The 15,364-nt window shown below is 34.2% G+C and overlaps 1 protein-coding gene across 3 annotated transcripts in view; it reads right to left on the reverse strand.

Annotated features, from left to right (window-relative positions):
- Positions 1-15,364, reverse strand: part of LOC123714512 (transcription factor Sox-5) — a 240,543-nt gene that overhangs the window by 41,483 nt on the left and 183,696 nt on the right. For all 3 annotated transcript variants that reach the window (XM_045668795.1, XM_045668802.1, XM_045668788.1), the window contains one exon: positions 15,081-15,225. In XM_045668795.1, coding sequence (XP_045524751.1) covers positions 15,081-15,225 — 145 coding nt within the window. The remainder of the gene's footprint in view (positions 1-15,080; positions 15,226-15,364) is intronic.

Here is a 15,364-nt window from a genome sequence, read left to right on the forward strand (position 1 = left end):
CAAGTAATTCGGGTGTGGCCACACAGTAACATAACATTGCTTGCAAGAATTTGAATATTATTAAATTGTTTCGTAACATTGTTAAATATAACTAACTCATCAAAATGTATTATTTATTGGAACTTCATACATAATTTTATTAAAACCAAAGCATTAAAAGCTTAAGTATCCACAATCGATTTTACGGCTTCGACATTTTTGACAACCCTGATAAGTCGGCAAGATCAAAGAACATCGCACAGTATACATTGTAATGTCTGTTCACTTGTTTACACTACTGACCAGCGGATACCGATTGTCTCATCTTCGGGACATTAATATTTTTTATTACCAGCCGGATACGGTCATTAACGGAAAATGTATAAATGTCTTTGGAACCTTAGAGGAAGTCAACAAAGTCTAATCAACTTTCCAATTTCAAATTGATTTAGATTTTACAATCGTAAATAATAATGGACGTGCCACGTAACGGACGAGATTATGATGATAATCTATTTAATGTTATTTTATCTTTGAATAGATACAGATGCATAATGTTAATAATGCAAACATATATCCTTATAATTTAATTGAATGTAATTTAAAAATTTAGATTATTATCCTAATTTCGCAAGCAAGCTGTAGTAATAAATCTTTACATTTTTAATGCCGCTGGTCAAGCACGCATACACACGTTACTGACATTAAAATAATTTAAACAAAGAAAGCCGTGTAGACATTTACAAAATTTGATATTATCAGCGAACAGTTAATTTATAGCGCCCACAGTCGGCATGACCAAAGTATTTTGCGTATTTTCTTAAATTAAGCTTTTCAAAGTTGACATAATCGCGATAAGCGTGTAATGCTGTGACGTCACATGCGGAATGCGCGAGCGAGCGTAATTCTTAATATTATTAGGAACTTACAGGTTAATGTACGCCTGAATCAAATCTGAAGGATTTTCGCTATTTATTGTCCCAGGAATCAAACCAAGTGCGTAGGTAACAACTACGAATAGTTTGAAATATGACACCACAGACCATAAGATGTCGTTTAAAATATATTATTGTATTTTATAAGAGTATTTATTTTCAACACATAAATATACAGTATTTGCTATTTTCTTAACTAACATAGTAATAGTGTTAGTAATTCTATTTAAAAATTCATTAAATAAAAAATTATAACAAATGTTAAAAGTTTTTGTTCCCGTGGTAGTTTACTTATAACTAGGCTTTCCTCGCTGTATTCCGATACTTATTCGTTGAGGAAACCACCAGCTCTGGGGTCACCAATAGTAACCAGGCGCCAACTTAAATATATCTAATAAGTTATGCACTTTAAGCCTACGGCCCAAGAGTCTCTACTCTAAAAGGAATAAAATCGAAGTTGGAGGAAAGACTCTTATATGTGAGTAGTTTATTTTCATATTATAAACAAATGGATACAATAACATTTGAGCCACAATAGAGCAGCGGTAAATCCGTCCAGAGAGATATAAAAATCTATTTGAAAGAGAAGTTTCGTATTAAACGACCGTGATGACAAACATAACACGCGATTAAGGCGAAGTTTAACCGCGCGGAAGTCATTTAGGTAATACAATCTTAATCATGGTATTACATTTGAAAACTACTTTGGCTTTTTTAATGTAATAATAGTGTTGTTAGGGGCGCGACATATGAATATAAATATAGTTCTTCAACTTAACAACGTTGTCTTTGTGTTAACAACGTTACTGACCGTTATCTTATAACTACTACCACTACTAACTACAGAAAAGAAGCAGGATATTATCTTCATAATTTTATTATTTAAGCCCGAAACAATGGAAAATAGAATCGCAATTTTCACAAATAAAAAAATGTTACACAAAAGTTTTTGTCAACAGATTTTTAATTGTATTATCTTTGGTTAACATAGCTTTTACACATTGAAAAAAATTTTTTTTAACAGGATTTAAGATATTTGTATATTTATTATTATTATAAACTTAATTATTTACATAATTTTAAATTTAAATTTTTCCGACGTTTCTCGTGCTTTACAGCGTGCGTAGTCACGGTGACTGAAGACAAAAGGTGTTGAATGTCAAAAGTATATATATATATATGTAATAGTAAAGATTTTTAATTAATAAAAATATCGGAAAAAGCACATACACTGCGCCTTGTTATGGTCCCTTACTATGGTCACTATCTAGGTATCTAAATGCTATCAAATTACTAATAAATATCAATATATAAGATATAATTGTATATATTATTCATTTTTAAATTACTTATTAAGATATTCCGCTTTTACTAATATGCATATTGACAATATCATATATTATTTAGTTGTATTTATTTAATACTAACCTACGTCATAGCGGGACTAATCTCACCTACTAAGGAAACAGAATTTCTAACTTCGCCTTAAACGTCTGACAAAAGAAAATACGATAAGAGTGGATTACAGATAGCCTCTGACGTCTATTATGCTAATGTCTGTAATACCGCGGTATTTTTGTTCAGTGACCAGAGATGACAGACCTATGACCGTCAGACTATTTTCGTACAATCTTCTGTATACGAAACCTGAATGAAAAATTGCGCAGTTATATCGTGCAATTGTGGTCAGTGGTAGCTTCGATTTTCAATTGTTTAATTTTGCATATGTTTTTGTCGAAAACGTAAGATTAAAATTTATTACAATAGCACTCACTTTTTTTCTTATGAAAATTAAGCTTGGCTGGAGGGATATATTTAAAAAAAAACCAATAGTTGTGCAATTGTGTAAACATTCTACATTTAAAATATTCTTTCACAACCAAATCCCAATCAAAGGTCCCGTCAAAAGCTTACAAAAGCATTTTTATTACATCGTAAATATAGCAAAGAGCATTTTTAACACTTAGTTCTTTTTGCGAATTTCATGTTTTATAATATCGTAAAACTCATTGCATTACATAAATTAATTTTGACTAACCAGCTGTTGTATAAAACATACTTTATACTTCCGCGATCGTAAGAAATTATATCGAATGCTTTATATTAAAGCTCTATTTAAATTGCTGAACTTTTTTCTTAGCATTCAAAATTTTACAAAGTACGAACTATTTTACATATATTTTTGGTTACATGAAACATTGCTTTTTTGAGTATACTTCAAAAGTATGTTAAGTTCAGCAACTTATTGCGGTATGTAGAAAGCTAGTCCTTGCTTATTTTGTGGTTATATGCAGCAATTTCGTAACAGCTCTATTTACTCGTATACCAAGTTCGTAATCAGATTAGACCAATTTATTAAAAATATAACGAACATTACTCATGTTTAAAAGACGTTACCACAGTACTCCATTACATTCTCACAAACGACCACACAATAGCTTGGAATTAATAAAGCGTTTAAAGAAGAATGGTATTAAAAAAAAACCCGCGCATTTTAACGTCAAAATGCATCACGAAACACTCATCCCGATACTTCACACGAAATCACGTTCCTCGCATTATTTTGATGAATTCGAATTTCGAATGTTACAGATTCCACCACATTGCTGGAAATTTTAAAAATAAAATATATTGTCTATGATTTATTATGACAAACGAGGTTTGCTATCCAAGATATTGTTGGTATAAATAACTTAAACGCAAAGGAAACAGAAAAACATAAATGTGATATTAATTTACGTGGCCATAAACAAACGTGCTCAATAAAAACATTGACAAAATTCAGTGTTATTCATTTAAAATATACAAAGAAAGTAACATAAATAAGTCTATTCGAATTCAATGGTAAAACAGAAGACTTTTGTGTATAGAAAAAATATATAAAAAAAGAAAATGGAAAGTCCGTTTCATCCCGTACTCGTTGCTCGAGATGGTCTATTCAGCAACAACTTATTAAATAAATTAATCGCAAGTTGCTAGAAAAAGAAAAAACTAAGCGGTTCTCTCATTTACTTGCGGACAAAGCCCGTAATTCCTTAAAACCCGGCGCCATTCTGTTCCGCATTCAGCGCGGACTGTAGCGAAGAAAGCCCGCAAAAATAATTGGAAAGTGACGGGAATAACCCGGCTTAGTGTTGGGTCCGATTCGATTCTATTTATCGTGATTTAATATCGATTCTGGACTGATATCGATCGATTTTATATGTATATCATATTAAGTGATAAGCCGTGGTTACTATCTCGGCGATATGGATTTCAGTTTGTGTTTAAAGGGCAAATTTTCCTCTCAAGAAAGATTGAAACAAAGCCATGATTTTCTCTTACCATTAGAAAACGTTCAATATCTTATCTCGCTCATCTGATGTTAATTCATATCGCCCATGGACACTGTCAATGCCAGAGTGCTCGCGAATTGCCGGTAATTTAAGAATTGGTACGCTCTTTTGTTAAGGACCCTAAGTGGAATTGGATTATATGCAATATCGAAACAAACCAAGCACTCATATTAATACGTCAAGTTCCGATTCGCGAAATCTTACATCGATAAGAAGAAGATGTTGAACAACCCTAGCTCGCCTCGGGAGCGCGGCCCACATTCCCAACTTTTCATCATTCTCCTTGCCTTCCCGGCTCATTGTGTCCGTGGGAACCTTTATTGCCCCCATAGAAAACTGTGAAAGCCGTCCAAGAAAAGCATTTGTGTGCCTTCGCTTGAATAAAACTGACAAAGAACGCGTTTCAGTGTTGATTCGGTACCAGTTTCAGACCTCCTTTCATTTCACCTACCCATTTTTCGTTTCAGCCGGCTCTATTGGTCGGTTTGTTTTGTATCGGTAAATGAGTTTCGTTCTGTGGAAAGGTTAATTTGCTTTCCCGTTACGGTTTTTGTTGGAACCCTTGAAAGGTTTCGCTTTTGTGAAACCTTCGTCAATATTTTATTTAGAGATATTCGCTGCCGTTTGTTTTGGTACGATTTTATCGCGCTGTTTTTTCTGTCAACGCTTTTCAGGAGCTCTTTGTGAGCTGCGTCTAGCCGGGCTTTTGTTAGTTGTAAAATAGAAACATCTGTTCAAATTAGAAAATAAGCAAAACGGCAACACTCGAGTTTATAAATTCTTTCAAGTTAAAAATTCTCGTCCAACGATCCTAGAAATTCGCTCTTAATTAACGCCTTCCAAACGCGAATAATAAGACAAACTGCTAAATTAGTAATGGCACTCATAATGTTGTTGCTACTCAACACAGCGCGATTCACAATTTTCCTTACAAAACTTTTCTCGACTTGTTCGTGTAACTAAGCGTACACTATTTAATTATGAAACACCCACCTCCCGCCCCCTGTCCCCACAAAGGGGCAGAAAATATGATTTTCTCAAAGGCTTCTTTTCAGTTACCTGTAATACTGAAATAGCGTGGGACGCGGTCAGTCGAGGCCACTGTCTGCCGTCTTTGAGATTATGTTTTTTTAACAAAAGTCAACGAATAAATAAATTAATTACAATGTATTAGCCTCGAATGTTTTCGTTTTGCTATTTTGGCTTTTCGACGTGATTGTATTCCATAGACGACTGTCATCTCTGAGATCGTAGGTTCCAAGCCCAATGGACACGCTTTCTATGTGCGTATTTAACATTCGCACGAACGGTGATTGAAAACATCGTGAGGAAACCGGCTTGCCCTAGACCCAATAAGACGATGTGGGTCAGGCATAGGAGGCTGATCTACTTGCCTATTAGATTGATCATGAAACATTCAAAAATCTGAGGCCCAGACCTAAAAAGGTTGTAGCGCCACTTATTTATACATGTTAAATCGTTTAGCTAGCTTACTTTTAATTATCATTCTCCTTATAACACCTTCTTACATTACGGGAACAATTCAGTCACAGACTGAATAACACATAAATTTTACATGCAACAGCTATTATATGCTTCCAGATTAATAAGACCATTATACGCGACAAAGGTGAAATCGTGCGGTGCTTTGAGAAATTATTTTAAGCAAAACTTCTAATCTCTCTCTCTCTAATCTTATTTATATTGTGTGTGTTTAATTGGTTACACGCAAAAACGGCTCTAAAGGTCTGAATAGAAGCAGTAAAATATCGCCTATATGGTTTATAGATCCACAATACGTAGCTCGGGAATTACCATATCATAATATATGTATAGTGTATAACAACGAAATCCCAGGTACATATATAAATCTAGCAACATTTAAAGCTTTGGCTGAAAATGTTTGAACCACACTAGCTGTGTCGCAATTTAAAGTTAAATTTTCGCATTTTCATGCTCCATTGTAATTAATAATATGCATAACGGACAAGTTGGCTGACAGCACTATTAGCGCGTCCATTCGATCAACCCGTGATTGACCATACATCATTACAGCTTAAGAACTTACGTGGAATACAAATTAAAAGCACGACTCTAAGATTAATCTTAACTAGAATTTTAATGGAGTGCTCGTCTTTGGAAATTTTCGTGACACAGACGTTTTAACCGAGTTTTAACCAATAGGGTTTTTTTTCAATAACTTAGACAATTTTTTTAATGAATTGGTCTTATAACAACGAAGTTAACTTAATCCTAATAAAAACAAAAATAATTACACTATTTTTTAACTACTTTTTATCCACATGACTTTATGTCTATTTCCTGATTACTTTTCAAGTACTCTCCCAGGGTGACGGCCTCCTCCCAGGATCTCCAGGTCATGGGAGAGTTGCGTCTCTAGCCAACCGTTTTGGTAACTACATCCACCAATCTCGTGAACGGTATTCTTGTCTTGCTTCCCAATAGGGCCGCTGGGTCGCAGTTATGTTCCATCGATCGCCTTGCAACATGCCACTACTTGCAACATAGCTTAAGGTATCAGAAGATTTAGTAACGAATTCATTTTTTAGTAACATTTAATTATTTATTAAGTACTAAATCTACGGCACACGTTACAAACTCTTTTATTTAAAATATATGACAGTTTAGGTAAACATAAATGTTCAAAAAACATATTAAGAATAGATAAAATAAGCATAATTTAAAAATACCAGAAATTTTTGTTAATCTGATAAAAAAATATAAGCTATACACCGAATTAGGTACGACATAGGCACTTAGCAATGCTTTCTCCAAAACCGATCAGCCCACTACCGAATATATCCAGATCTAGATAAGTACTGTTTAATCCGTTAGTAGCGAAGAATTCGAGAGGTTCATATCTTAGTATGTGTTATTTTATTACTTATATTTTAATAATGCAAATATCTTGTTGATAATAATCCGCTTTAGACATATATTAGGGCATTTCAAACGGTGTGAATTGATAAAGTATGCAGTTTTTATGTTATGAGGAGGTAATAAATTCAATTAGGTTCTATTACAGGGCGAACGCAACATCACTATTATGGAAAGCCGTTCGTATAAGGAAGAACGAATATTGCGAAACGTATCGCGTAACGAAACCGGTCCGAGAACTTTACCAATTGAAATGTATTAAATTTTATCACCTACACATGCGCATTACAATAGGAATAACAACGAATAGAAGAAAATCTCAAGCACAAAGGCGCGCCCATTTCCACCGATCATTGTGCTAGAGGGAGACAAAACATATCCCCGATATACTCCAACAAAGACGCCGGCTGGCGATGCGCAAACGAGATAGTCGAACAATAGACAATTGTTATCCCTACCATGCGGCACTGCCCTAGTGAAAGTATGTACGCGAATTTCACTCATCTAACAGGAAATCTAGCGTCGTTAAAGCACACATTTCCCTGTGCTCTATATAACACAATGCGGCCAATAATTTGATTCGGTCGTTATCATTGGGAAAACAATGGCCTTAGGTATTTATGGTGCGAATAGGTATTGCGTAGGAGGGTTTACGACATGAGATCATAGACAAACAGTTTAAAAGTGGACATTATGGTTTATATTGAGGGTTTTTATAGCGGGGATTTTTATGAGTGACGAGCGAGCTGTCGATAAATACCGTAACTTTATTGGTTTTATAATCATTTAGATTAATAATTTATTATGAACCATAAATGAAATCTTACGATTTTTTAGAACCGAAAAAGCTTTAAAGACATTCAGTGGTACTTATCTATTTAACGCAGATTCTGTATGATACGGAGATAAATCAATAATTCATACATATTTTTTGAGGTTGCAAAAATCTAAAAATCCGCCATTTCTCTATGTTTTAAGCGTTGATAAATTACGTAGAATAAATGTAGAATTTTTCGCAATTATGGTCAGTGGGAAAATGAAATGTTACTTATACAATTTGGCGCGTGCTTAAACATATATGGTAAAACTATTTCACTCGAAGCGTGGCCGCCTTATGTGGTGCGATTACAGAATGGTTCCCTGTGTGAATATAATGTAATTTGTTAAAAATGCTGAGAAAAATTTATATCTGATTCTTATATTAAACGTGTGTTATATAGTGTGTTAATGCATAATTTTTTTTTGACTTCTTGTCTTGGAAGGATAATAACTTTAAAGGGCGTTGCCAGGTAGAAGCAACTGCCCTCTTCTTATTTTAATTATTATATTGTCTAAACATATATATATACATATATATATATATATATATATATATATATATATATATATATATATACAACAATATGTTTAGAATATATATATATATATATTGTCCTGTTAAATCTAAATTATTAGAGTCCATTTGAACACAAAAAAATTGTCAAACATTAGTTTAGTTTCATTAGAAATGTGACATGTATTTTCTATCTATATTATATTTATAGCAAAATAATATATTAATATGGTTTTATTTTTTTAAGATACATGACGTTTCCGTTTAAACCTTCCCTGAAGTTCCACATATTTCACGATCAAAATTAGCCAAAATAGTTCACCTATTCTCGAGTTTTAGCGAGACAAACGAATTGCAATTCATTTTAATAGGATATATATTACACGTTTATATGAGTTTAAACCTATATCTAGTATGTTAAAATTAATATGCATAGCCAGTAAAAACGTTACTTTCAAATCGACTTAGACACCCACATTTTAAATGAAACCTCGTATAGACTCGTTGAAAAGGTATTACAGGGATTGCACAAGTGCCGTAACATTTTAATATTTACTTTTTTTAATCAAAAACTTGTCATGTGTCCGTCGGTCCTTCACAGACTAATTGGTTTGACTCTGTTTACACTGTGGGCTTTGAGAGAAATATTTTAAAAGACTCTTTGACACCATATCATAACCACCGTTTAGTGGCGGCTATATGTCGTGTCATATTTTAATCAGAGGGATCCTGGAGTGGGGCAATTTTATGCCAACTTTTAGTTCGAAATTTAAAAAAAACAACCTCGTTAATCCACGGTGTTACTATTTTATAGAGGTAATTATAGTGGTAAATCTAATTAGCAATGACGTAGGCTTCGTCTGTGAGCGGTAGCTTTGATATAAAACCGGAATATAATTACAGACTTACAAAAACAATTAAGCGACGTCAATTTTTAAAAATTCCAACTACGCACATCGGATAGAATCAAAACAAAGTACCGAAATAGCCTCCCCTGTAATTTATTTGTCTTTAATTTTTAAAAATGGAACTCGGAAGCGGACCAATGAGACGCGTCCCTCGGCTGATTGTCAATTAGTGACATCAAACGGGCTTTTTGCGAATTAAGCGTGCGTTTGTGTTCATTTTTTGTCCGGCAGATGAGCGGAGCGGACGCTTGATGCGTTTTTCCGTTTCGACGTTTCATTTTCATATTTCCGTTTGTCTGGTCGTCTGGGGGGAGTACAATGGGGGCGTTTTATGATATCAACAGCCCTCCATTTGTGATGGATGTTTAATTCGTGTGAGTGCCCTTGCAGACAGATTAAATTTTAAATCCTTTTTTCACGATTGCTTTGTTTACGAGATTTTTATGTAATGAAAGTATTATTCGAACTTTGTTGTAGCCGTAGGGTTGAATAATTACAGGATACGTTGGCTGGTATTGTTTTTCTCTTGTGCTATTGTGATACATATTGTTACGAAGACGGGTCGACTACAATGTTTCTAGGTTTTTCCACTACTTAGAGAACTTTTCAGCAGGCTGTAATATGATTTCTGACCGTTTCAGGAGAGGGTCAATCACATATTAGAAAATTGTAATTTCCATAATGTTACCCTAGTTTTCAGGAAGCTGAAACATTTTTTCAGTCAGTTTCAGAACATGTGTAGTCGAGTGGTGCAGTTTTCAGGAGACCCGTTTTCAGGCGTTTTCAGGCCTAGGTATAACCCTTTGATGAAGGAATATTCTAGACCAAACTTTCTAGGTGTGAGACAAGGACGAAATGATATGAGAGAGAGAGAGAGAAGATCAGAACTTTCTCGAAACTAGACTGAGCACTCTAGAACGCCGTACGACAAGGACAGAGCAACGTGCGAAAGAGACAAAGAGTGCGGACGTTCTAGAATTGTGCAATCGCTACTCAGTAGCAAGCCCGCCTAGAAAGTTCTCGAATATTGTTTAGAATTATTCCCAGGGATATATAAGCGAGCCGAAACGCGACTAGTCGCCTTTAGTTTCGAATGCGATAACAAGAGAGAAACACCGAAGCGATAAAGTGCGAATACAAGTGATAAAGTACTGTGTGAAGTGTGCATAAGTGAAGTAATAAGTGATTGGTGTGTGTAATTAGTCTGCAATTAATTTGTGCCCATAAATTTCTCATTGATTTATCAAGAAATAAACCTTTGAAGAAATCTACGGCATTTTCTATCCGATCCCCTAGCTCGTAACAATATATATGGACGACGTACTAAGACATGAGTGAAATCGTTACTTTGTGCTTAAATAAATTAGTGAGCTAATACTTTTGCCTTTTGTGGCTATTATAAGTCCTCACAGTTTTGCAAGACCAATCGGTGTGGTTCTCTACGCTGGATGTCTTACCACCTGGGGTATCTTAAGTTATATATCCTACAGTAACATTGTGGCACGTCTAACGACAAAAATTGCAACAATTAAAATCTTTATTAGTAATTAAGTAAGTTATTATTTAATTATGAATTAAATACTAAAACAAGATATTAAACTATTTAAAAGTTTATTATTAATTAAGTAAGTTATAAATAAAGACTAAATACGAATAGATTATCACAAATAACATATCTATTTGATCCTTTCTCTATGTAAAACGTAAAAGGCAATAGAAACCAATCGGAGGCGTCTAAACAAACCCGTCTAGCGAAAGGCAGAAACAACGAAAATGGAAAAAAAGCAGTTCCAACGCGTATTGGGTTCGAGCAACAAAAGGATGTTCGGGAAAACATGAACGTGAGCCTGCCATTAGCCGCTAGTATTGCCTGTATAGCCTCTTCAATCGGTAGCTAGGGTTGCCACGCTCATTATTTTAATTATACTTTTGTAACGTAGATTAATAAAGAAAAGTAGAGAAATAACTTTATTATTTTAATACAAACAGATATTTAGTTAAAATGAAAACCCCACTCTAGGATTACATGTGTCGTGGGCAGCTAGTCTCTTCCATTTGACAGATAATGATTTTAGATACTTGACGTAGTAACACTTACAATTGTATATTTATACTACTGTTGTACAAGAAGAATTGATCAGTGTTGACCTAGTGATTATGCGTGCGACTCTCATCACTGAGGTCGTAAATTCGATCCCCGACTGTGCACCAATGGACATTCTTTTATATGCGCATTTAACATTCGCTCGAACGGTAAACATCGTGAGGAAACTGACTTGCCTTACACCCAAAAATTCGACGGCGTGCGTCAAGTACAGAAGGCCGATCACCTACTTGCCTAATAGATTAACAAATGATCATAAAAAAAGATACAGAAATCTGAGGCCCAGATTTAAAAAGATTGTAGCGCCATTGATTTTTTTTGTACAAGAAGAATACTTTCGCTTTGAGCATAGGACAGATTAAGATTGTTGATGAATATTCATAGAGAATTATAGTTAGTTAGTAAGTTACATGTATCTAGTGTTATAAACACATTTAAATGCCACCATGTAAGCTAAAAGCTTAAAAATTCAATATGATTTAGAGATAATCTAAAACTAATATTGTAGTCTGAACAGTTTCTACCAAGACTTCGGAAGGCAGGTGTAAACGACCGGTTAATAACTCTAGTCAATACTACGAAGCATAATACGTATTAAGTAATAATTATATTAGATTTCAGATACTTTTACACTTAAAAACATATATATTTATACCTCCTTCTTTAAGGTACATGTGTGCCCTTTTATGGCAAAGGCATCATCCAAATCCAGCCATTCCTATTTCCTTTGGTTGTCGCCAACTTAATTATACCTTGGGCACCTGTTTAGTAATTTCCTTATATACTAAAGATTAGTGGATAGCCAAAAGTTTTCTGTAAATTTCATAAATAATACGTAATTGTGTTAGTTTTAGTTAAAATTTGGACATACATATGTTTTTAATAGCCAACCCTAGGCTACTGATTTGAGATGAAAGGGTTTTCACCATTGTATCTTTCAATCGAAATTAAAGACAAATTGTACGCTCAGTACTCATACAATGAATAGCGCTATTTGCGATCGGGTTTTTGTAAGCTTTTTATGATGAGCTTTCAATAGACACGTACTGAAGAGGATTTATGATTTCACTAATACGAATGTGGAAGCTCATTAGGTGATTGATAGGTCTAATTATTTGATTTTTTAATATCATAACGGCTTATATACTAATTGGTTAAGGATGTTTATTTACTTATATTTAAAGTTACTTTATCAGATATTTAATTATATTTGCTAATGTAAACCTCGGGGCACAGAGCAATGTTAAGAAGGCCTTGAAGACACACTGTCAAAAAAATGTGTGCATGTACTAGTGTAGACACGTAAGTAGTGAAACTTCTTTATGACCTAATTTTTTCGAAAAATTATCTACTATATGCAACAGAAATTGGTTAAATAAAGTTAAATATGATAAAGTTTAACAAGACTTTTATTATTATAGACGTTTGTTTGTTCTGACATATTTTTGTTATCAATGGCTTCGAATCTCTTCGAACCGTGGTAGGGACATGAAAAAGACGGCGCGTAACGGAAAAATGTGACGCGTAACGAAATAATGTGATACGTAACCGAAAAATGTGACGGTAATTTTTTTTCATCGCCGTGTAAACCACTTCAAAAATATGAAAGAAATCAAAAAATGGAAATACAAAAATTGTGGTATAACAAAAAATGGGCCAATCAACTGCCTGTTCGACGATGATTTTCTAATTAATACAATTTTAAATACGATACTATTAACTCTTCTAGGAAAACAGAAAATCAATACGTCAAAAGCATAGAAAGTTTCATAATTTATTCGTCTCGCAGACCAATATTTAAGTAAGGTCACGTACAAAGACCTCTCACCCTTTCTTTGTAAGAAATCGTATGGAAATCTCCGTCTTTGATGTCCTTTTCAAGTATTGTTTGGCCCTTTGGCCCCTTCACAAGGCTTTATTCCGTTTATGTAATCTATAGTGTATTTACATGTATTTCGATTAATACAATTTAATTCGGTCATAGTCTTATGTTATGTCTCTTTCTGACAATTTTGTTTACTATGTGATGAAAAGAGATATGTAGTTTAGTTAAAATAGTGTAACAACAGTGATTGAGTTTAAAAAAAAGCGTCTAGAAGCTAGTTTTAATATTATGTCCTACTGAAATAGAAAAATCACACTAAAAGCCTCTAAAAGAGGTAGTGTACCCGTGGTAACGCAATGATTTCCGTCGAGTTCCATCCTTGTGAAATAAACTCCAAAATATTTAGAAACAAGTGGCGCTACAACCTTTTTAGGTCTGGTCTCAGATTTCTGTATTTGTTTCATGATCATTTGTGAATCTAATAGGCAATTAGGTAGGTGATCAGCCTCCTGTGCCTGACACACGCTATGAGTTGTTAATGTTAAATGCGCACATAGAGAGAAAGTCACAGGTGCACAGCGGGGGATCGAAACTACGGCCTCAGGGATAAGAGTCGCACGCTGAAGCCACTAGCCCAACACCGTTCTCCTCGTTCTCCTGAATACCCATAAATGTCAAGCCGAACGTCAAACACAGGCATTGTAATTTATCCCTCCAATTAGGCTGCGGAATTTTAACAAGAAGACAGGTAAAAAATAACAAGTGGCAAGAATATTCCGGACCCGAATGGTACTTATCTCTCAATATTGTTTCCTTGATTTTATTTAGTACGACGGAGTTAAGCCGCTCCAAGAGACTACGCCGAACTTTAAGAGGGTCTGTTGTAGTTAATTCAGTATTTTAAATTCGATTTAACTCCATTTTGTAACTAAATTTTATTCAAACTTTTCGTGCTGAAGGATACTCAAATTAAGTTGAAAGTTTAAATTGCTTTTAGACAATGTACAAAAAATATCATATAAAAATTAAAAATTTAATTAGGATGTACTCTTTATTAGGGTTTTCACCTGTTTGTCATAATTAACGGTTGACAAATCACATAGCTTCCGAGTGGCTCAATTAGCCAGTAAGTGGTCAAAAAAAAGTTGCATTTCACAGTGGAATATTAATGTATTTTTTATTGTTATACTATATATATATGTTATATTGAATTAAGCTTAAATCCAGCTCTACAGCCTTCTAAGTCTGAGACTCAGAATTCTGTATCTGTTTCGTGATCATTTGTCAATCTAATAGGCAATTTGGTGATCAGCCTTCTGTGCCTGACACACGCCACGGGTCTAGGGCAAGCCTGTTTTCTTACGATGTTATCCTTCACTGTACCAACGAGTTAAAGGTGCACGTAGAGAGTCCATTGGTGTTTGGAAGCCGGTGATCGAACCTCAAGGATAAGAATCACCGCCGAACGGCACCAGACCAACACTGGTCCCTCAATTAGGTAAATAAATATAAATAAGTTGGTTAATTAATTGTGTATGTAATGTGCAAAAAGATTTGGCCGTTCATATATTTCATATAAGTCAAATAAATTCCTGACATTCTTTCCACGTGAAGAAATTTGGAAATAAAAAAGAAGATTGTTTTACTATCAATAATTCTGATCAGGCGCCGCAGCGACTAAACATTATTACAACAATAATATAATTTTAATAATATTATACATTCCATAAGTAATATAGTATAAAGTATAAACTAAAACATACCTTTGAATGCTCTTGCTGTGCCAGCAACTGTTCTCGCACCATCTGAAGCTGGAGAATCATCTCTGACAGCTGTCTTTCCTTTTCCAGCACACTTTCTCCAGCCAAGGCCTGTATAGCCGCTGCGTCTAGGACGCCTCTTCGGTCACTAGGAAAATAATACCTGTTACTAATGTAAATTTAATTATTAGGATTTAATATCAATGTACACCGGAAAATACAATAATAATTTATTATATATTGATTATAGTAACGTATTTTATGAGTATTACGACTGTAAAAGACGA

The sequence above is a fragment of the Pieris brassicae genome, chromosome 1, assembly GCF_905147105.1.
Source record: "Pieris brassicae chromosome 1, ilPieBrab1.1, whole genome shotgun sequence".
Taxonomy (NCBI): domain Eukaryota; kingdom Metazoa; phylum Arthropoda; class Insecta; order Lepidoptera; family Pieridae; genus Pieris; species Pieris brassicae.